This window comes from Macaca thibetana, chromosome 3 (assembly GCF_024542745.1).
Source record: "Macaca thibetana thibetana isolate TM-01 chromosome 3, ASM2454274v1, whole genome shotgun sequence".
Lineage (NCBI taxonomy): Eukaryota > Metazoa > Chordata > Mammalia > Primates > Cercopithecidae > Macaca > Macaca thibetana.
Window position 1 is genome coordinate 42,252,928 of NC_065580.1, and position 22,297 is coordinate 42,275,224.

At 41.8% G+C, this 22,297-nt stretch overlaps 1 protein-coding gene across 5 annotated transcripts in view; it reads right to left on the reverse strand.

Moving 5' to 3' along the window:
• The window catches only part of ST7 (suppression of tumorigenicity 7), a 279,749-nt gene extending 261,556 nt beyond the window's left edge, over nt 1-18,193 (reverse strand). For 4 of the 5 annotated variants that reach the window (XM_050785116.1, XM_050785115.1, XM_050785126.1 and 1 more), the window contains exon 1: nt 16,978-18,193. In XM_050785116.1, the coding sequence (XP_050641073.1) occupies nt 16,978-17,128 (151 nt within the window). In that variant the 5' untranslated portion in view covers nt 17,129-18,193. Of the gene's footprint in view, nt 1-11,993; nt 12,070-16,977 lie in introns of those variants that run through there. The other variant, XM_050785120.1, reaches the window with a different exon arrangement.
• Between the last annotated feature and the right edge of the window lie 4,104 nt (nt 18,194-22,297).

The window sequence follows — 22,297 nt, forward strand, 5'->3', positions numbered from 1 at the left end:
AAGCTTGTTTCCCCATTTCCTGGTAAGGTTTCCAGGAGGTCTGTTAGATGTACGTCCTGCAGTTTACTGGCTTCAAATGTACTCTCCTTTGATGTGGTCTCTTTGGGTCCAACTGGGAGAAAGAGAAATAAATAGCGCAACTGTTTTGATACTGACTATTGACAAATGTCTTTTTGAAATAAAGAACCAGTCCCTCCAAAAAATAAAAAATAAATAGATGGGAAAGAAGAAACAAATCTCCCATGCAGAAGAATTCAAAATAATTGATATAGAACACTACCTTTGAGGTGGGTGAAAGAGTGAATACACAAATGGGTAATGACCAGACCACATATAAAAATAGAACTCTGACTCACAACCTGCAACAACCAGTCCAGAAAGCCAAACCACAATGCTATGGACTGAATATTTGTGTCACCCCAAAATTCATACATTGAAGCCTAATCCCCAATGTGATGGCACCTGGAGGTGGGGTTTTTGGGAGGTAATTAGGTCATGATGATGGAGTGCTCTATAAATGAGATTAGTTCCCTCATAAGAAGACACATGAGAAAGCTTGCTTCCTCTCTCTGCTCTCTTCCATGTGAGGACACAAGGAGAAGAAGGCCATCTGCAAACCAGGAAGCAAGACCTCCAGACACAGGATCTTCCAGCCCCTTAATCTTGCACTTCCCAGCCTGCAGAACTGTAAGTAATAAATGTTTGTTGTTGAAGCCACCAAACCCTATGGTTTATTTGTCCAGAGTAGCCTAAACTGACTAAGCACAAAACTTATATAACAATTAGCCCAACAGTCAGGACTTGACCAGTAACTAACAGCTTCTCTAATTTCTGTACCAACTTTTAAGTTAAGACTTGCTGAAGAAAGCAAAATATATACCACTAATCAGTAACACAGGATGTCCCACCCTCTCCATGTCAGCAGCCTCCAAACAGGGCCTACCTGGAACTTTCCCTTTCTTCTACAATATAGCTTTCCTTCTTTTATTGTTTTCTGTTTTGTTTTGTTTTTTGAGATGAAGTTTTGCTCTTGTTGCCCAGGCTGGAGTGCAATGGCGTGATCTCAGCTCACCGCAACCTCCACCTCCCAGGTTCAAACGATTCTCCTGCCTCAGCCTCCCGAATAGCTGGGATTACAGGCATGCGCCACACACCCGGCTAATTTTGTGTTTTTAGTAGACACATGTTGGTCATGGCTGGTCTCGAACTCCTGACCACAGGTGATCTGCCCGCCTCAGCCTCCCAAAGTGCTGGGATTATAGGCGTGAGCCACCGCGCCCAGCCACTTTCCCTTTTTTCTACAATAAAGCTTTCCTACTCCTCTAACTGCCAAACACAAGTGATGATGGCTGACTCCTTTGCTATGGGAGGCTTTGAATAGATAGCCTTTACTTGTTCTCATTTAGATGTTCCTCATTTATTTCCACAAGAGGAAATAAAGCTTCATTCCTTAAGTGTGGCCTGAGCAAAGCGAACTCCTTCCCAAGAGCACAGTATGAGGAAGTAAAGGGTAACTTTACAGTGAAGAAACCTGATCAACACTATCTCTGCCAGGGGATCAAGGTCAATATTAACAGTGACAAGTCAAGTTGATACTATGTCGTGACAAAAATGGCACTTGACCTCTGTGGTCTTCCTCCCAAAAACTCATAATACCAGAAAATCATTAGAAGAATATCAAACAAATCTCAATTAAGCAATAGTCTAAAAAATTATCGACCGGTACTCCTCAAAATTGTTAAGGTTATCAAAAACAAGGAAAGTCTGAAAAACTGCCACACCCAAAAGGACTGTAGAGGGATATGATACTCCTCAAAATTGTAAAGGTTATCAAAAACAAGGAAAGTCTGAAAAACTGCCGCATCTAAAAGGTTCTTAAAAATAGTTTATTTGAAAAAGAGAGAGAAAGCAATATGAGCAGTTGTGGCAAAATGTTAACAAACATTAAATATGGATGATGGGTCACCCCACTATTACTGTTTCCCATATTATTCCCTGTCCCTTTCTATACAGGTAAAATATATCAGAATTTCAATTATTTTTAATCCTTCAAAATGAACTCCAATTTAACCCCAACAGATTCTAACTTTTCTCTTTTTCACTCCCTCCCATCGGTCACACTGGCAGTTTTCTGAAGGGACCAAGCAGATGCCCATTCGCACATTCTCCAAGCAGCCTGGGAATTCCTACAGTTATTTCAGTAACTACCACTATGATTTGAAAGCTTCCTCTTCATCCCCTTGTTTTGGTATTTACTTCTCCTTTGTGCTCTACACATTTTGCTTTGGAGTAGAGTTAGTTTTGTCCCTGTTTTTCTTTCCCTGAGTGCTCAATATCTCAAGATACTGAAGACAGGGACCGTGTTTTGGTCATCATTCCATTCCTCTTACCCCCGCACGAAGCACTGTGACTTGCTAGTAGTATGACTCAATGAATTTATTATTTGATTGTAAGAGAAAAGAGGTTCAACATAAAGTCCTTTTCTAAGCCAGGCATGGTGGTGCACACCTGTAGTCTAACTACTCAGAAGGTTAAGGCAGAAGGACTGCTCGAGCCCAGGAGTTCGAGTCAGCACGGGCAACATAGTAAGACCCTGTCTCAAGAAGAAGCAAAAAGAAGGAAGAAGAAGGAAGAAGGAGCAAGGGAGGGAAGGAGGGAGGGAGGGAGGGAGGGAGGGAGGGAGGGAAGGAGGGAGGGGGAGGGGAGGGAGGGAGGGAGGGAGGGAGGGAGGGAGGGAAGGAAAGAAAGAAGGAAGGAAGGAAGGAAGGAAGGAAGAGGGGAGGGGAAAATTTGTAAAACAAAACAAAAAAGTGAATATTAGAAAAAAAAATTTAAGTCCTTTTCTGTAGTGCAACATATTAGTAAGAACAAAATCTGAGAAATGATGAATGAAATTTGGCTTTGAAATTACCAATGAGGTTTAAGAAGTTCCAGACAAATTATGAAAGCAGGTAACAGAATACAAAGAGTTAAGGAGTAAAGTTAAGAAACAGATAATATAAGCTTATTCACTTACACCAAGAGTGGAGCTCCTCATGCTGCTATCATATTTCACCCCAAAACTGAATGGGAGCAGAAAATATACAGAGGACGTACATGTCACTATGAAAACAAAGAACAGATGTATTTAAAAAGAACTATCAGTCTAGAAACTGACTTAAGAGAAAAAGCTGATTGAGTTAGATACCAAGAATTACCAAACAAAGTCAGTATTATAGTAGGAGCCACAACAGTAACTACAACTAAATATCTAAAATGTACTGAGCACTAGAAAGCGCGGGCACTGGTTAAGGCTTTTTTCATAGTATCTCATTTAATCCTCCCAACAGTCCTATGAGGTACTCACCATTATTGTGCTCAGTTATAAAGAAGGTAACTAGTGTTAAGATCACAGAACTGATAAATGACTGCTGACCTTTTTGCTAGAATGTGGTAAGGGCGCCATCATTTTTTATTGCAGGTCAGTAATTCAAGAATGAAAAGGCTGCACACAATTAGCAGAAAGGTCCACTGGGACTGGACCCGCTAGAGCTGTAGACCTGCCTCTGGGACGCTGACTTGCACAGGCTGCCTGACCAAATTCACTCCTTAATGTCCACAACAATAGGAACTGGTAATACAGGGAGAGGGGACAGTGGTCCTAAGCACCAGGAACCAGAAGTGAGAGTAGTGCAACTGGAGCACTCACAGGCAGAAGTGGTCATTAACGGCCACCACTGAGGGTATGTGAGCCCTACTGAACTCTGCAGAGGAATGGGGTCTTCCAGAGCAGGCTCAGAATTACTACCTATTCATACCAATATATCCTTTGTCCTACACATCCAGGAGAACATTGCTTGAGAAACTCAGGTTTATATGAGTTACTTTGTAATTAGCGGGAGGGGAGGGGGTATAGGAATGATAGAAACCCACAAATAGCAAAGTGAATCATTTGATATGTTGTGTAACATACATCAAAGTGTTGATTTCCTAACCTCCATTTTATTTCTGAAAGTAACAAGTGATACATTAATTTTTTATTGATTTGCAAATTTTACATCCTATTTTGGATAATTTGCTACATTCTGTGGTAAGTAAACTAGGACAGAGAATCACAGGCATACAACATTGTGCTGCAAGAAGCAATAGTTACTTGTTCTCCAGTGCCTCTAAGAAGGGTGAAAGCAATGTGCCAGGACTAGAAAGGAGCTGCTTTCAATTAAATGCAAGGTAAAAATAATGTCATTTCACAAACACAGCTGGGCTTCCTGCCTAGGAGGGTATGCTCTGCTTAAACTACTTAAAATCTCCAGTAAGTAAATTGATTTGAAAGGATTGACATTGCCTGTCTGGCTGCCACGTTTTAATCTTCTGGGTGAGTAGTCAACACGAAAAAGAGATTTCCATAAAGCCAATAGCAATCACTTATGAACACCATGTTTTTAATGAAATGCAATTCATTATGGGCTGGGCGCAGTGGCTCACACCTGTAATCCCAGCACTTTGGGAGGCCAAGGCAGGCAGATCACCTGAGGTCAGGAGTTCAAGATCAGCCTGGCCAACATAGTGAAACCTCGTCTCTACTAAAAAGACAAAAATTAGCCGGGTGTGATGGCGGGTGCCCATAATCCCAACTACTCGGGAGGCTGAGGCCTGAGAATCACTTCAACCTGGGAGGCAAAGATTGCAGTGAGCCAAGATCATGCCACTGCACTGCAGCCCTGGCGACAGAGTGAGACTCCTATCTTTAAAAAAAAAAAAAAAAAAAAAAAAAGCAACATATATTATGGAAATAAATGACTGCAATAAATAAGTGTAATCCACTAAAAAAGATACTGTCTTGATGTCTACCTATTGTTGTATGTTTTGTTTTTGCAGGTGTTACAAACAGAAGAAAACATGTTAAAATGGACCTTATATTTTATTTCTAGGTCATGTTTATTTCTAGAAAGTGAGCTGGGTATGAACCAATGGCTAGGTGGGCAGGAACCAATGAACCACATTCAAGACATGATAGGGGAAAATCTCTTGCCTGTGACACTACACAACTACATTTCCCCTGCTAGATCCAACCTGCTCATCACTACATTTATAAATATCATTTAAGTTTTCTCTTTGGACTGAACAATGATAAATCTTTATTTTATCTTAGCAGCTGACGATATTTCATGCAAACTTTGAATTTAGGTCCTCTTTAGCCCCAACAGTAACGTGCTGTTTGTCTTATCTTTTCCAAATATCTTATTACTTTTCTTCATCCCATTTATTCTCATGATTAAAACTGAAAACATTCATTCAAGAGTCACAGTTCCTTTAACTGTACTTTAAGAGCTACCAGAATTGTTACACTATTTTCTATAGATAAGCAATAAAAAATACAGTGTACAAAACATTTATAGGAATACTGTTTTAAAAAAATTTTATTATACTTTAAGTTCTGGGATGCATGTGCAGAACGTGCAGGTTTGTTACACAGGCATACATGTGTCCTGGTGGTTTGCTGCACCCATCAATTCATCATCTAGGTTTTAAGCCTGACATGCATTAGGTATTTGTCCCAACGCTCTCCCTCCCCTTGCCACCAATCCCCCGACAGGCTCCAGTGTGTGATGTTCCCCTCCCTGTGTCCATGGAATACTTTTATAGCCTAAACTAAGTCTGCGTATCTTTGCTCTAAATTAATTGATGTTATATTGCCATCACTTCTGTGCTTTCCCTCCAAAAACAGAATTTCCTTATTCAAATAATGTAAGAGAAAGAAAAAGTTTCTCTTAGGATAATAACTTTAATTGATTAGATTTGCTATAAGATTTTTAAGATTCCATTTCAGACTTTTAGTGAATGATAATGCATATACAATTTCCAGTTTGGGGAAAGAACGATTGGGCAGCAAATTTCTAATATTTCAAAATTGTAGTTTAGCCTCTCATGCTTCACCTCTCAAATGTAAGGGTACAATTTAAAATACTTTCCTTAAAAAGTCTTATGAAAACAGCCAAATATTATATTTCTGCAACATAAATAAGCTATGACAAAAATTCCTCTCTAAACGATGCCAACTCTGAGCCTGAACTGAGAAAAGTATAATTTGTTTTATTTTGCTTTAAATAAAAGACACGAATGATAGAGGATAGGAATTCTACACAAACAACATAATACACACGCTCCCCAACCCAAGACCCAGGGAAAAGTGCAAACTAGATCACACTAGTTCTTATTATGTAGCACTCTACAAATCTAAACACATGTCACAGAAAGAGAATCAATTGAGTGGAGCGGGTGTAATAAATTGCAAAACACCACAAGAGCATTATTTTATTAGCACTATTAGGAATGTTCAATAAACAAGGTCTATCAAATAAATGAAAAGACCCAATTTGTAGGGAAGTAAATTTCATTCTCATTCCCAAGACAGAGTCCAGAAACTGGAAAAGCTTAACAGAGAGAAGAACTGTAAGCATTCTACTATTATCTATCGCTAATAAAATAATACTTCAGAATGGTATTAACAACTGACCAAAACAAGACAAAACTCTAAATCTAGGTCACACAATAACTCCAGATATGAGCTGCTTACGTGTCAAAACTACTTCCTTTTTTAAGATGATTTTATACCTCAGAGTGTTTCTACTGTTTGTGGTTTTTAAATGTTAATTTTTTAAAATAATAAAACAAATAGTCCTTCCTCACTGACCTGAGAGATTCCTTTAAGGTCCTTTAACGCTCTACAACCTTGCTTAAAATTTCTGAAAGACTGATATTTAAACATAATCTTTTATTAGATGTGGAGGTCAACTTAAGAACCAAAGTCCCAGCACTTTAGGAGGCCGAGGCGGGCAGATCACAAGGTCAGGTGTTTGAGACCAGCCTGGCCAATATGGTGAAACCCCGTCTCTACTAAAAATACCAAAATTAGCCAGGTGTGGTGGTGTGCACCTGTAGTCCCAGCTACTCAGGAGGCTGAGGCAGAAAAATCGCTTGAACCCGGGAGGCAGAGGTTACAGTGAGCCGAGATCGTACCACTGCACTCCAGGTTGGGAAACAGAGTGAGACTCCGTCTCAAAAAAAAAAAAAAACAGAACCAAAGTTAGGGTTCTCCACAGAGTATAAGTATAACCAGTACACTTTCAGTTTGCTAAAATTCAGAAGGGGAAAAAAACGCTTTCTCAGATAAATGTTGCCTTACTTTGTTGAGAAATTCGGTAACTGCAATTAAACAGTGACACCACAGCCACAGCAACATAAAATACTGCTACAGCTAACTAACTGGGCCTGTCAGTTCCTTATTTTAGCACAGTAGGTAGTACAGGAATGCCTGCTACTTTTAAATGATGGGTAATAGTAACACATCAGCAACTGTCTTGCTCCACTGAAACAAGAAAAATGAGTTTCATTACAAGTTCTCTCTTCTGGAAAATACAAAGCCCCTTATAGATATATTTACAATAACATCTCAAATACAATAGTGATGTTGAAAGATATTATTCCACATTTACAACACTCAGTAGTGTGATTTCAAACAATCCAATAACCCATTATCTTGCTTGGTGCAGTTTTAGAAAGAATATTCAAGGATAAAAGAGATTATATTATATAGTTTAACCTGTCATTTCACTGTGATAGCCAAGCCTCTAGAATATAGAATATAGCCTTCTGAGGAAAAAACCTACTACAATGCCTCGGATTTAAATAGTATTTTACCGTCTACAAAGCACTTTCTTATTCATTTTATAATCTCATATGAAGACTGCATTCTGGTAAAGGGACCAAGTCTATCATCAAGCTGGAAGGCAAAACTCAGTAACTATCTCAACCACATAAATATTCATAGAACGCCCAGGCTTCCAAATAGGAAGAGAGGAAGTCAACTATCCCTGTTTGCAGACGACATGATCCTATATCTACAAAACCCTAGAGTCACCGAATTAAAGAGCTTCTGCACAGTAAAACAAACTATCATCGGAGTGAACAGGCAAACTACAGAATGGGAGAAAATGTTTGCAATCTACCCATTTGACAAAGTCTAATATCCAGAATCTACAAGGAACTTAAACAAATTTACAAGAAAAAAATCAAACAGCCCCATTAAAAAGTAGGCAAAGGATATGAACAGACACTTCTCAAAAGAAGACATTTATGTGGCCAACGAACATAGAAAAATTCTCACCATCACTGATCACTACAGAAATGCAAATCAAAACCACAATGAGATACCATCTCACGCCAGTCAGAATGGTGATTATTAAAAAGTCAGGAAACCACAGATGCTGATGAGGCTGTGGAGAAATAGGAATGCCTTTGCACTGTTGGTGGGATGTAAATTAGTTCAACCTTTGTGGAAGATAGTGTGGTGATTCCTCAAGGATCTAGGACCAGAAATAATACCATTTAACCCAGCAATCCCATTACTAGGTGTATACCCAAAGAATGTAAGTTGTTTTACTATAAAGACACACTTACACGTATGTTTATTGCAGCACTATTTACAATAGCAAAGACATGGAACCAACTCAAATGCCCATCAATGATAGACTAGATAAACAAAATGTGGTACACATACACCACGGAATACTATGCAGCCATAAAAAAGGAATGAGATCATCTCCTTTGCAGGGACATGGATGAAGCTGTAAGCCACCATCCTCAGCAAACTAACACAGGAACAGAAAACCAAACACTGCACGTTCTCACTCATAAGTGGGAGTTGAACAATGAGAACACATGGACACAGACAGAGGAACACCACACACCAGGAGCAGTCAGGGGGTGGGGGGTGAGGGGAGGGAGAGCATCAGGACAAACAGCTAATGCATGCAGGGGTTAAAGCCTAGATGACGGGTTGATAGGTGCAGCAAACCACCATGACACACATACACCTACGTAACAAACCTACACATTCTGCACTTGTATCCCAGAACTTAAAGTAAAATTAAAAAGAAAGAAAGAAAGAAAACTCCATAGTCTCAGCCCAAAAGCTCCTTAAGCTAATAAACAACTTGAGCAAAGTCTCAGGATATAAAATCAATGTGCAAAAATCACTAACATTCCTACACACCAACAACAGTCAGACCAAGAGCCAATCAGGAATGCAAACATATTCACAATTGCCCGCCCCCTCCCCGCCACATACACACACAAAAACGTAGGAATACAGCTAACCATGGAGGTGAAAGATCACTACACGAAGAACTACAAAACACTGCTCAAAGAGATCAGAGATGACACAAGCAAATGGAAAAACATTCCATGCTCATAGATAGGAAGACTCAATATCATTAAAATGCCCATACTGTCCAAAGCAATTTACAGATTCAATGATATTCCTATTAAACTACCATTGACATTCATCACAGAACTAGAAAAAACTGTTTCAAAATTCATATGGAACCAAAAAAGAGCACAAACAGTCAAGGCAACCCTAAGTAAAAAGAACAAAGCTGGAGGCATCATGCTACTTGCTACTCATCTTCCAACTATACTACAGGGCTACAGTAACCAAAACAGCATGATACCGGTACAAAACCAGACACATAGACCAATGGAATAGAATAAAGAACCCAGAAATAATGCTGCACACCTACAACTATCTGATCTTCGACAAATCTGACAAAACAAGCAATGGGAGAAGGATTGCCCATTCAATAAATGGTGCTGGGATATATGACTAGCCATATGCAAAAGATTGAAAGTGGACCCCTTCTTTACACCATATACAAGTTAACTCAAGATGGATTAGAGACTTCAGTGTAAAACCAAAAACTATAAAAACCCTGAAAGACAACCTACACAATACCATTCAGGACATAGGAACGGGTAAGGATTTCATGACGAATACACCAAAAGCAACTGCAATAAAAGCAAAAATTGACAAATAAAATCTAAATTAAAGAGCCTCTGCACAGCAACAGAAACTATCAACAGAGTGAACAGACAACCTACAGAACGGAGACAATTTTTGGAAACTACACATCTGACAAAGGTCTAATATCCAGCATCAATAAGGAACTTAAAACAAATGTACAAGTACCTCATAGTATCTGTATGAATGGAGTTCAGGGTTCTACTAATGTGGAAAAAAATTGTCTGTGAGCAATGATATAGTAGTACAAGAAAGATTTGGTTGGGAAATTTTTCAGAATAATATTGGCAGGCAAAATGAAACTTAACAGACAGAATTGTAACTCAAAGCGATTAGAAATACTTCAGCACAACTTTATGTGTTTGCAGTGGCTCACACCTATAATTCCAGCACTTTGGGAGGCCAAGGGGGGCAGATCACCAGAGGCCAGAAGTTTGAGACCAGTCTGGATAAGATGGCGAACCCTGTCTCTACAAAAAATACAAAAATTAGCTGGGCATGATGGCGTGCACCTGTAATCCCAGTTACTTGGGAGGTTGAGGCATTAGAATCACTTGAACCCGGGAGGCGGAGGTTGCAGTCAGCTGAGATCTCGTCCCTGCACTCCAGCCTGGGTGACACAGCGAGATTCTGTCTTTAAAAAAAAAAAAAAAAAAAAAAAGGATCCCAGCATATTTGGAGGGTGGTGATGTAGAAAAAGAGAAGTGAAAGTTCAGATTTGAGGGGTAAGAAAGAGTCATAGCATCAGACTTTGTAAGTGAAGGTAATATACTTAGATTGTATTTTCAGTGCAATGGAAGCCACTGCAGGAAGTCTTATGAAATCTGGACTTGTATTCACTAAGAATTAAGAGTCCAAACTGTAAAAAACATGTATACTCATTAAGTCCATGTATTTTCTTGATAATATGCTTTGCACTCGATTAATTCATCGTAAGACACAGAATCCCAGAGCTAGAAGGAAACTTAATGAATGTAAAACCATTATTTTACATATACAAAAACTCAAGACCAGAGAAACATGCTTCATTCGGATTGCTTTATTAATGGCTGAGAAAAATATCTCCAAAAATAATTAAGGGCAACTAAGATGTCTGGGATACCTTCTAAACTCAAAGCTGACATTAATCAAAAAATTGCCCTTTTATATATTCATAAACTGAACCACCATGCTTTCGATGCACATGACCCATCATAGAACATAGAAGATTTTGTAACAGTCTCTGACCACAATCTAAAGCTGCAAACTTAGATGGGACACATACTCAGCAATGCATTTGATCAACTGTACTGTCCCAATCCCAGCTCACTAAATACACCATAACTTTGATATTCATTCATCCAGTGAATAAGAATCTACTCTGTACAAGGAATTACACTGGAAGATGAAGAACTAGAATCTAGAAGAAGTGATAAAACACACATACACAAAAAAGATGCATATATACACAAACACTGACCCACATATATTACACACATATACCATAATTCACGTAAGGTAAAGTAACTGCAGACATGGCATAAACAGCAAAATAACTAGAATTAGAACTGAAGCTTCAAGATGTGACTGAATTGTTGTAATTCCTTGTAAAACTTAAACAGATAAAGAGCTGTTTCTTTTGATGAGCAAAGAAAGTGTTTTGGGATGGAATCTACTCCCAGTGAAGATGCTGTGAACATTGCTGAAATGACAACAAAGGATTTAGAATATTACATAAACTTCATTGACGAAGCAGTGGCAGGGTGGCAAAATTGACTCCAATTCTGAAAGAAGTTCTATTGTGGGTAAAATGCTATCAAACGGCATCACATGATACAGAGAAATCTGTCTCTGGAAAGGAAAGCCAATCCATGCGGCAAACTTTATGACTGTCTTATTTGAAGAAACTGCCACAGCTACCCCAACCTTAAGCAACCACCACCCTGATCAGTCAGCAGCCATAAACATCAAGACTCTCTACCAGCAAAAAGATTACGACTTCCTGAGGCTCAGATAGCACTTTTTTTTTTTTTTTTTTTAGCAAGAAAGTATTTTTAAATTAAGGTATAAACATTAGTCTTTTAGATATAATGCTACTGCACTCTTCATAGAATACAATAGAGTATAACTATAACTTTTATATGCACTAGGAAACCAAAAATTTCATGGGACTCACTTTATTGCGGTGGCCTGGAACCAAACTCGCAGTCTCTCCAAAGTAAGCCTGTCTTTTCTGCAGCTGAAAGGATCAGAAGGCAGCATGCCAGCTGGTCCTTGACGGACTGGTGGGATTTACAGATAGGGAAGAACATTTTAGACAACAGGCACAACGGGGGCAAAAGACCTATGTAAACTGCAACCAGGCCCTCTAGAAGGAAAATCCAATTTTATGTACATTTTAAGTAAATTAAAATCTAAATGTTAAGTAAATTTAGAGCCAAAATTCTCAACATGAAAAAATGCCAAAACTGAGCTGCAGCCTAAGTTATATACCATGTCAACAATGTAAGAGTTTTACATCTGTATTTATGAGCTTAATTAACACAGAAAAATGTCTTCTAAATAACTTGACGAGGCACGGTGGCTCACACCTGCAATCCCAGAACTCTGGGAGGTGGAGGCAGGAGGACTCCTTGAGCCCAGGAGTTCAAGAACATAGGGGACCCTGTCTCTACAAAAAAAAAAAAAAAAAAAAAAATTAGCCATGCATTGTGGTGTGCACCTGTAGTCTCAGCTACTAAGAGTGAAGTGGCAGGCTGAGACAGGAGGATTGCTTGACCCTGGAAGTTGAGGCTGCAGTGAGCTGTGATTGCACCACTGCACTCCAGCCTGGGTGACAGAGTGAAACCTTGTCTCAAACATACGTAAATAAATAACTTTAAGCCTAGGTCAGGCTATTACATTTGTTTTCCAAAAAGAATGAAAACGGATTTCAAAGAGATTTGAAAACTTGCTTTTCAGCAAATAGAGAAAGAATTGGAAAATCACTTACGCTGCTTTTTGCAAAAATGGCAAAGTTGTCCGTTTTAGGAAAAGGTGTTTCAATTCAGCAGCAAAAAACTTTATAACATAGGGTAGATGAGAAAGTGCCATCAACATCACTGTTTAAAGTAAGTTATGGTGCTACTTTTTAAGACTCACCTATTTTAATAATATCCTGCATGACCGCTCCAATCTACAATTAATTTTCTGCCCTTTGGAAAAGTATTGCTTTATGATATTAATTCTCTTGAAAACTGACAAGTAATATTATTCGGGGTCTTTTAAAAACATTGTTAAAAGTTCATTCTATTTTCAGTAAATCATAAAACTATTTTAATACTCTTATATCCAAATCAAGAGCAGAGCCTCAAAAATCAGTTAGCAGCTGGGCATGGTGGCACACACCTGTAGTACTAGCTACTAGGGAGGCTGAGGTGGGATGATCCCTTAAGCCCAGGAGTTCAAGCCCAACCTAGGTAACATACTAAGACTCCCTTAAAAAACAAACAAACAAAAACAAAAACCTATTATCAAAGCTAACCATTATGTACTATTCCTATTATGTTCATTTCTCCCCTTTCTTTTTTAAAATTCATTTTCATTACAAGATGTGGTTGCCTATGTGAATGTTTCTCTGTATGGTCTAAGAGAATACTGTGGAATTCTTTGAACTATATCCCTACCCTAAATGGCACTGGCTCAATGCAACGAAGATCACACAAGCCAAGCTGGTGGGAGTAGGGAAGTAGTATACCTCAAAAATAGCATTCAACGCATTTTTACTTGGAAAACTACACGATGTAAGAGCTAAAAACAGCACGGTTGTTCATCAAAGTCCTTTTCTTTTATTATTTTAAATTAAATTCCACATGATTCACAGTTCTCTGGATCTGACCTGCACTTTCACAGCTTTGTGCCTTTGTTTGGGAGGTCCACCTCCGAGTCCTCAATCATGGAATTCTCCTCATCCTCTTAGGCTCAATTCAAGGGAAGCTCTCACAGTCTTGCCCAGCCCCATCTTGCATATGCCAAGTTGTATTCTTGTTGTAAACTCCTTATTTACCCTGGGTTTTACAAACTCGTTCATCTTTCTTATAGCACCTGTTATAGTACATTAGGAGGCATCTAAATTTAAAAAAAAATCGAGTTAAGCTCATTTACCATAAAATATGATCAAATGAGGATTAAAATTGTCACAGATGGTCAAGATATTGAGAAGATACTGAGCAGATATCCAAGAACGACTCCAGAATACTTTTACCAGATTCCTTACCCCTACAGGTGCACAGCTGGGCCTTTGGAAGCCCTGGCTCCTGGCTGCCTGATTGTGATGGTGTCCTTGGCTTCCTTGAGGAGGGAGGGAGGCCTGCACCATCTGCAACTCCCTAAAAGCAGCTCCAGATTCAGTAACCTCTCCAGGAACACACTTGCCTTCATCACAGGAAGAGTAAGCACCACAGGGCTGAAGAACAGCCAAATTAGTCCCATTAGAACTCTTTTAGACCTCCCTGCAAGGACAAGTTAGACCAGGCTAGCTCCTGCCTCCCCTCTCAGGGGTGCTGGCTAATGACTTCTTTCTCCCTAGGCCTTCCTTGCCAATAACTTCAGTACAGAAACTTTTTCCCAAAGGGGAGGGGAATTGGCAAGGAAAGGAGGGAATTAAGTTGACAACAACCTTTTGGCAGTTTTCCTACTACAACTTCTCAGTTACTTAAAAGGGAAGAAAATAGGCCTCTAATGTCTGCAACTGTCTTTTGAAAAACCTAAAGTGTTCTGGGGTGGTTTGTTGCTGTAATTTCATGTCTCAAAATTAATGCCAAAGTCCTCCTCCCACCCCAGATCCTGCTACATTCTCATAAAAACAGCAAAGAGGTGAGTGCTCCCTGTGTGCTTCCCCTTTTATCTTCCTTTATGACTGAAATGAGCATGAAACAAAACTGAAAAGTCCAGCATCACCAGGTCTTCTATCATGTGTCCAGCAAGGTACAGCCTGGATGGCACGTTCATCTTCATATTTTCTCTCTTAGAACTGTCCCTACACAAATTAACAAAGGCATCTCCGAGAAATGCTAGATTTAAATTGCTAGGAGAAGACCTAACAATGACCTTCCTTAACAAGTACACATTTTCCCAGTAGGTATTTTGCTTCTTGCCTGATCTGCACAGAGCACTGGATGTGACACTTACACATAGATACATGGATAATTATTTAACCTAACTGATGAAAATGTGATATACAAATGCATATTATGAAATAAAATTTTAAGTGTGTAATAAGGAGAAACACTAATATTTTTTAAACTAGTGTGTTTGAAACTTAATCCGAAGTGCAAACGTGTTGAAAAGTGGGACCTGCGAGTGGTAACAAGGTCATGAGGGCTCTGCCTTCAAGAATGAATTTTGTTATTGAAGGAGTAGGTTTGTTATAAAAGTGAAATTGGGCCCCCTCTTGTTTTCTCATGTTCTCTTGCCCTTCCACCTTCCACCAAGGGATGACACCTCCCCAGATGCCAGTCCCTTGATCTCAGACTTCCCTGACTCCTGAACTACAAGAAATGAAATCTATTCTTTAAAAATTACCCAATCTGTGGTATTGTTACAGCAGCACAAAACAGACTGAGACTGTTACCAACAAATACATAATTCCTTTACAACATATATTCAAACAACTTCTTAAAGGTATAGAACTTTGAGACCAGAAGGTATCCTGGGGAAGTATTTGTTTAAAGCGAAGAAGACAATATTGTGACAAGCAGCCATCCAAAAAGATGAAAAGCCAGAAAGCCATGGTCTTTCCGATGACAGATTCCAAAGGGCTGAGCAGCACCTATTCAAATAGTGAGACAATTCTAGAGTGCTGAATCCTATCCGCCTCCCAGGGACACTATCCCGAAGGATATTACAAAACAAATGTAAATATGAACGTGAGTTCAAGTTAGTAATCAAAATACTTTAGTATCTGAAAGGTACAAGTTTCCTAACAAAATGAGTACATTCTCTCAAGCGTTTTAAAAAGCGTTTTAATGCAGCTAAACACCTGAGGAAAATGCATTTCCAGATCTGCACTCCCAGAGTATGGAGATTAACAACGGAAAAAATATATGTGTACATATGTATCTATATTCAGGACTGTAAGAATTTCCCAGTATTGTGAAATTGAAATTTAAAACAAAAACAAAAACACTCTACCTTGAAATTTCCAGATTTCAAGGATTGTAACCCTTAGCTCAAAATATACTTTGCGTTTCGGAACTCTCTGTAGTGTTAGGGCTCGTGTGTTTTCTTTGCGGGTGTTTTTTTAACGACTCAGTGGGCTGGCTCCAAGTTTGTTAAATTCCTGTTCTAATTACCTCCTGCATTTACCACCGACCAAGGATGGGAGGCACGCGGCACTTGCTTAGCATATGTAGCTTTACAGGGAAAGGAGACCAGCAAAGATCACTGAAAACTGCAACAGAAACCCTCAGAAATTCCAGCTTTCCCCTCTTCCCTCCGGTCCCTTCGACAATCCATTTGGTGACCTGACACGTCATCCATACACTGCCAAGAGTGCCTTCGGGAACCCCTCTCCCCACTACCCAACCAGAGAGACAGCCCCACGCTCGGGGAGGCGCAACTCCGGGCCGCGGAGGGCGCCGCCCGGACAGCCCGGCTGGGTCGGGGGGCTTCGCCGCTGAGCACCCAACGGCAGCCGCCCTGGGGCCTCCGCGGCCGGGCGGGAGGGCGCCTCCCCGACTACACTTCGGCCGCTCGGCACCCACAGCCGGGAGGGCGTGAGGAAGGACTCGGTCTAACTCCGGGGAACCCTCGGAGTTCCGGTGCAGACACCCGAGGGGGTATCCCAGGAACTCCCTCGCCCGCGACATCCGTCCCTCTTCGTCTCCCGACCACCAGCGACGCGGCAGGGCGGCTGCCAGGCGGGCCCGCCTTGCGGTCTGCGCGCGTCGCAGCTTTTCCTCCGCGGGGCAGTGAAGGCCGCCGGCCGCCCCCGCGCCCGCAGCCACCCGGCCCAGCCGCCTAAGCCGCCGCGTTGCTGGCGGGTGGCCGCGGGAGTCCGGTGCGCGGGCCCCGGCGCGTCCCCGAGCGCGCGCCCAGCCGACCGCGGCCCCGCGCGAGTTACACTAACTTTCCCGGGCGGGGGAGGGGTGGGCGCCGCGGGCCCGGCTCCCCGGCCTTACCTGTGCTCAAATTGTCGTTGATTTTCAAAGGCACCCGCAGGATGTAGACCAGGAATAGCACGATGAAGAACCACACGGTCCACAGATACGTCCAAGACCAAACTATGCAGGACTTGAGCTGCTCCAGAAAGCCCGTGGCCGCTTCAGCCATGTTTCAGCGCTGCTCTCTGCTGCCGCGGCTCTCGGTGTCTGCCGGGATGATTCACCGGCCCGGAGGCGCAGCTCGCGCCGCCGCCGCCGCCGCGGCCCGGGCGCCCCCGGAGCCCGCCCGCCGCCGGGGACGCGGGAGCGGCGGGAAATCGCGCGGGCCGCGGGCGCGCCGGCTTTTCCTTCTCCAGCCTTATTGCTAACAAGTGGCTTTCGTGGAGCGATCACGTGGCCCCTGCCCCCTCGCGTTCTGGGTCCATTTATATTTATTATGCTAATATTTAGAAAGACAAGGCCAAGTGGCGCGTCGAAGGAAACTCCTCAGGCAGTTACAACCTGCATAAGTTGAACGTTTATCACACGCCAGGCACTGCTCCACGCTCCGTACAATCTCATTTAACCCCTGCAACAATCCCCACTACGATCCTCTTTCTATAGGTAGGGAAACTGAGGCTCACAGCAGCTGCGTAGTTTACCTTAAGGTGGAACCAAAATTCAATTGCAGTGGTGTATTCTGGGGCCCGAGGTCTTAAACCCTACACTCTGCTCCCTTATCAGGATTCAGGCTCAGGGAATGAATAAACCCGGGACAGCTAGGAGAAGGGAGGAGGTGCGCTCCTGTCGCCGGCTAGCAGGCCCGAAGATAAATCACTCTATTCAGCAAGATTTGGGTGGCAGATGCTATTTACCTTTGTTCTAATTCTTTGAAGCAGCGCAGCGATTTTCCAGAGATATCTTGACAAGATGAATGTTTATCCTCCAGGTTTTTTGGTGATCAGAGGTCAAACTATTCTCAGCCTGTTTTTAACATAAACAATTCTCTGGGATAATTTTGACTGTGAAACGGCTACCTTTAACAAAAAGTCCATTTTAAAGATTTTTTTGTTTTGTTTTGTCTGTGCTGAATAAAATGTTTATTTTATTATAAAATGTTTTCTCAGCTGAAATTTTCAAGTCTGTTTCTGTCCATAAGTGATTTGACTTTCTATGTATTCGATGGTAATGAGGCAATTGCAGGTTTTCCAGTCTACAGCTATTTTTTAAATTCTGAGCATAAAGAATATTTTATTATAAATTGTTTTTACTTACTTATATAATAGTTTCCTCCATAATTAAATAAGCTCCTTTAACTTTTCACATATAGGGCCTATTATGGCATACATAATGGATGGAATTACTCTTAAATTTTTACTAATTCCAGCCTCTCTCTGCTACTGTTTCTTCCTCACATTTTATCTACTACAGTGAGATCCAGGCCAGGATAAGTGAAATTGGCACACATAGACTTTCTTTATAGTTATTTATGGCAGCACATGACTAAATGATTTTTGTGTCGAACACTGATACATGGAATCTCAGTAAAATAAAACAATATTGTCACCAGTAGAGGATCGTGACTGCAAGTTGTCCAGGTTCTCGGCGTTTTGAACAAAGAATTGAACAAAACCCCCCGCGAAGCAACAAAAGAACGAAAGCAGGGATTTATTGAAAACGACAGTACACTCCACATTACGGGAGCGGGCGGGGGAGCGGGCGGAGGAGCGGCTCAAGGGCCCGGATACAGAATCCTCTTGGGTCCAAATACCCCCAAGAAGTTTCCCATTGGCAACTTCATGCTCACCTCAGGTAAATGAAGTGGTAGCCCGCAATCAGTCTGATTGGTTGCAGAAAGCAGCCAACCAGAGGCTGAAATGAAGATATAAAGGTAACACTCCTGTGCAAACATCTGATTGGTTACAAAAAGCAACCAATCAGAGGTTGGGATGAAGTTACAAAGTTATACTTCTAGGCAAACGAAGACTCGCCCACAGTCTGATTAGTTGTGAACAACAACCATTCAGAGGCTGGAGTGAAGTTACAAAGTTGCAAATGAAGACTGGACCTGCAATCAGTCCGATCTGTTGCAGACAGCCAATTTCCCATCTGCTAGGCCGAAAAGGTCAAAGGTAGCCTCTGGTCCTTTTGTTACGCGTGGAAAGTTAAGGTTTTCCTTTCAATTTAGTTCAAGGAAGTCCTTAGTTTCCCTGCCTCCAGACCCTGTTCTCCTGCCTCAACATGAGTATATGAACCACCTATTTTATGTGATGATTAAAAAACCCACCAGATTCTCTGCGAGTCACTAAATTAGGATATTGACTACTTAATTTAAATGAACATCCAGAGGCCTGGCTTTTTGCTGTCAATGAACTTCAATGAATGGACATGAATATGACTCTGCTGAGTCACAGTCTTCTAATTCTCTACTAGGCGCTCCTGGGAAGTCAGCCCTATATTACTCATCATTGCCTCTCCTGGTGTGCATCCTGGCATGTGGTGGGGACTGTACACATGTCTTCGTGCTTCAAAACAGAAGTAAGCATAATCTCTTGCAAACTGTGGCTGCTTCAGTATAGCTGGAGTGAAGGCTCTGCAGAGTGGTGTGGCTAGAGACAAAGCTAAAGATACATGCCTGAGTCTGATTCTGAAGGGCCTAGTAGAAACCCTAAGGTGCTCATAGCTATGGGGCAGGGCATTGCACACACCAATCCAAATGACCAACTCAGAGATTTATTTAAGTGGAGATTTAAGAAACATTAAGGAAGTAGATGACTCATGCCTGTAATCCCAAAACTTTGGGAGGCCGAGGTGGGAGAATCACTTGAGTCTAGGAGTTTGAGAACAGCACAGGCAACATAGGGAGACCTTGTCTGTACAAAAAATTTTTTAAATTAGCTGGGTGTGGTGGTGTGCACCTGTAGTACCAGCTACTCAGGAGGCTGAGGTTGGAGGATCACTAGAGCCTGAGAGGTTGAGGCTTTAGTGAGCTGTGATTGTGCCAGTCACTCCAGGGTGAGACCTTGTCGAGAGAGACAAAGCAAGAGGAAGGGAAGGAGGGAGGAAGGAAGGAAGGAAGGAAAGGGGGAAGGGAAGGGGAGAGAAAGGAAGGAAGGATGAGAAAGAAAAAGAAAAAAGAAAAAAGAAAGAAAGAAAGAAAGAAAGAAAGAAAGAAAGAAAGAAAGAAAGAAAGAAAGAAAAAGAAAGAAAGAAAGAAAGAAAAGAAAAAGAGAGAAAAGAAAGAGAGAGAAAGAAAGAAAAAGGAAAGAAAGGAAGAAAGAAAAGGAAAATGGGAAGGGAAGGGGAGAGAAAGGAAGGATAAAGAAAGAGAGAGAAAGAAAAAGGAAGGCAGAAAGAGAAAGACGGGGAGAGGGAGGGAGGGAAATAGGGAGGGAGGGGGGAAAAGGGGAAGAAGGGAAGAGAGAGACAAGCAGAGAGAAAAAAATAAAGGGAAGGAAGGAGAGAAGGAAGGAAGAAAAGGAAACAAGGAAGGAAGGGAGGGAGGGAGAGAGAGAGGGAGGGGAGGCAGAAGTGACAGGTCTTGGTGACTGATAAGACAGGCAGGGCAGGCCTGGCGCGACGACTCACGCCTGTAATCCCAGCCCTTTGGGAGGCCAAGGCAGGTGGATCACTTGAGGTCAGGAGTTTGAGACCAGCCTGGCCAATATGGTGAAACCCTGTCTCTACTAAAAATACAAAACTCAGCCAGGCGTGGTGGCACACACCTGTAGTCCCAGCTACTCGGGAGGCTGGGGTAGGAGAACCGCTTGAACCTAGGAGGCAGAGGTTGCAATGAGTCGATATCGCGCCATTGCACTCCAGCTTGGGTGTGGCAGTGAGACTCTACCTCAAAAAAAAAAAAAAAAAAAAAAAGGCAGAGCAAAGATAAAGGGGGGGCTCTTGAGTGGGACTGTTAATGAAATAATGACACCCCAGATATACCTAACTACCTCTTGACAATCTCCCAATGGAATGGCACATAGCCACCAAGCTCATCACATGCAGAATGGAATGCATTACCTCTTCACCCTCACCTGTTCCTTTTAGAGTTCCATCAAGGAATGGGCACCATCCTTCCAGTTCCCTAATTCAGAAATCTGAGCATCATATACCTCCTTTCCTCTCTACATTCAACTGTGCATTAAGACTCAGACCACCACTTCTCTCAGCCTTTGGTGATAGCCTGATCATCATTCATGGAGAACAAGGCAGTGGGCTCCCTGCCTCTAGTTGTACCACGGCCAGCACCACCACTGCCTCCTTCCATCCACTTTCCACACTTCTCTACCAGTTACCTTTTAAAGCACAAATCCAATAACTCGCTCCTTGCTTAAAATTATTTAAGGCCCCACCCCTACTGCACTCCTACTTTTATCCCAGTGTCTAACTAAAGGATGAAATTTAGATGGTATCCAGGCCTTCTGCAAGGGCACTTCTGCCTACCTTCGTAGCACCAGCATTTTGGCAAACATACTATTCTCTTTCACACTTTTGGACCTGCTCCACACAACCTGCCTATAATACACTTCTCTGTGCTCCACTTCCCTGACCAACATTCTTTCCTGCTTCAACTGCCTGATAACAGGTTATTTAGAGAACCACTTGAAATACCGCCTCCTTGGTGACACCAGCTCCCTCCACGGAGCTCACTGTCTCTTCCCTGTGAGATGCAGCACCAAGAAGGTCATTAAAAACCAGGTTTAGAGTAGACAGTGCTGGACCATATTTCTGATCCTGCCTTTCACTAACTGGGTGCTCTTTGGCAAGTTATTAAGTTACTTCATCTGTACAATGGGTTACACTTCTACCTTTTACATGTGGTTGTTGTGAAGATTGAGTGATATGCATACCAAAAATGCTGAGCACAACACCTTGTCCATATCTTTCCTCTCTGTTATTAAATGGAAGCCTTTGATGTTAAGTAATTTGTTATGGTTGTGGTTAATTTTAGTCCTCTGAATTTTAATCTAGTACAAATTGTGCTGTGTTTGGCACATGGTACGTGCTCATGAATATTGAGCGTTGTATAAAGGAATGAAAAATCAGTTACATGAAAAGAAAATTCCAAATCTTACATTTTACAAACACAGACACAAAGAACGCTAAGATTTAACTCAGGGGCAAAAGTTAAGATTTGGCCACCACCACGTGATGAGCTTCCTTGAAAGTTTGTTTCTGGCCGGGCGTGGTGGCTCACGCCTGTAATCCCAGCACTTTGGGAGGCCAAGGCGGACGGACCACGAAGTCAAGAGATCAAGACCATCCTGGCTCATATGGTGAAACCCCGTCTCTACTAAAAATACAAAAAATTAGCCGGGTGTGGTGGCATGCGCCTGTAGTCCCAGCTACTCAGGAGGCT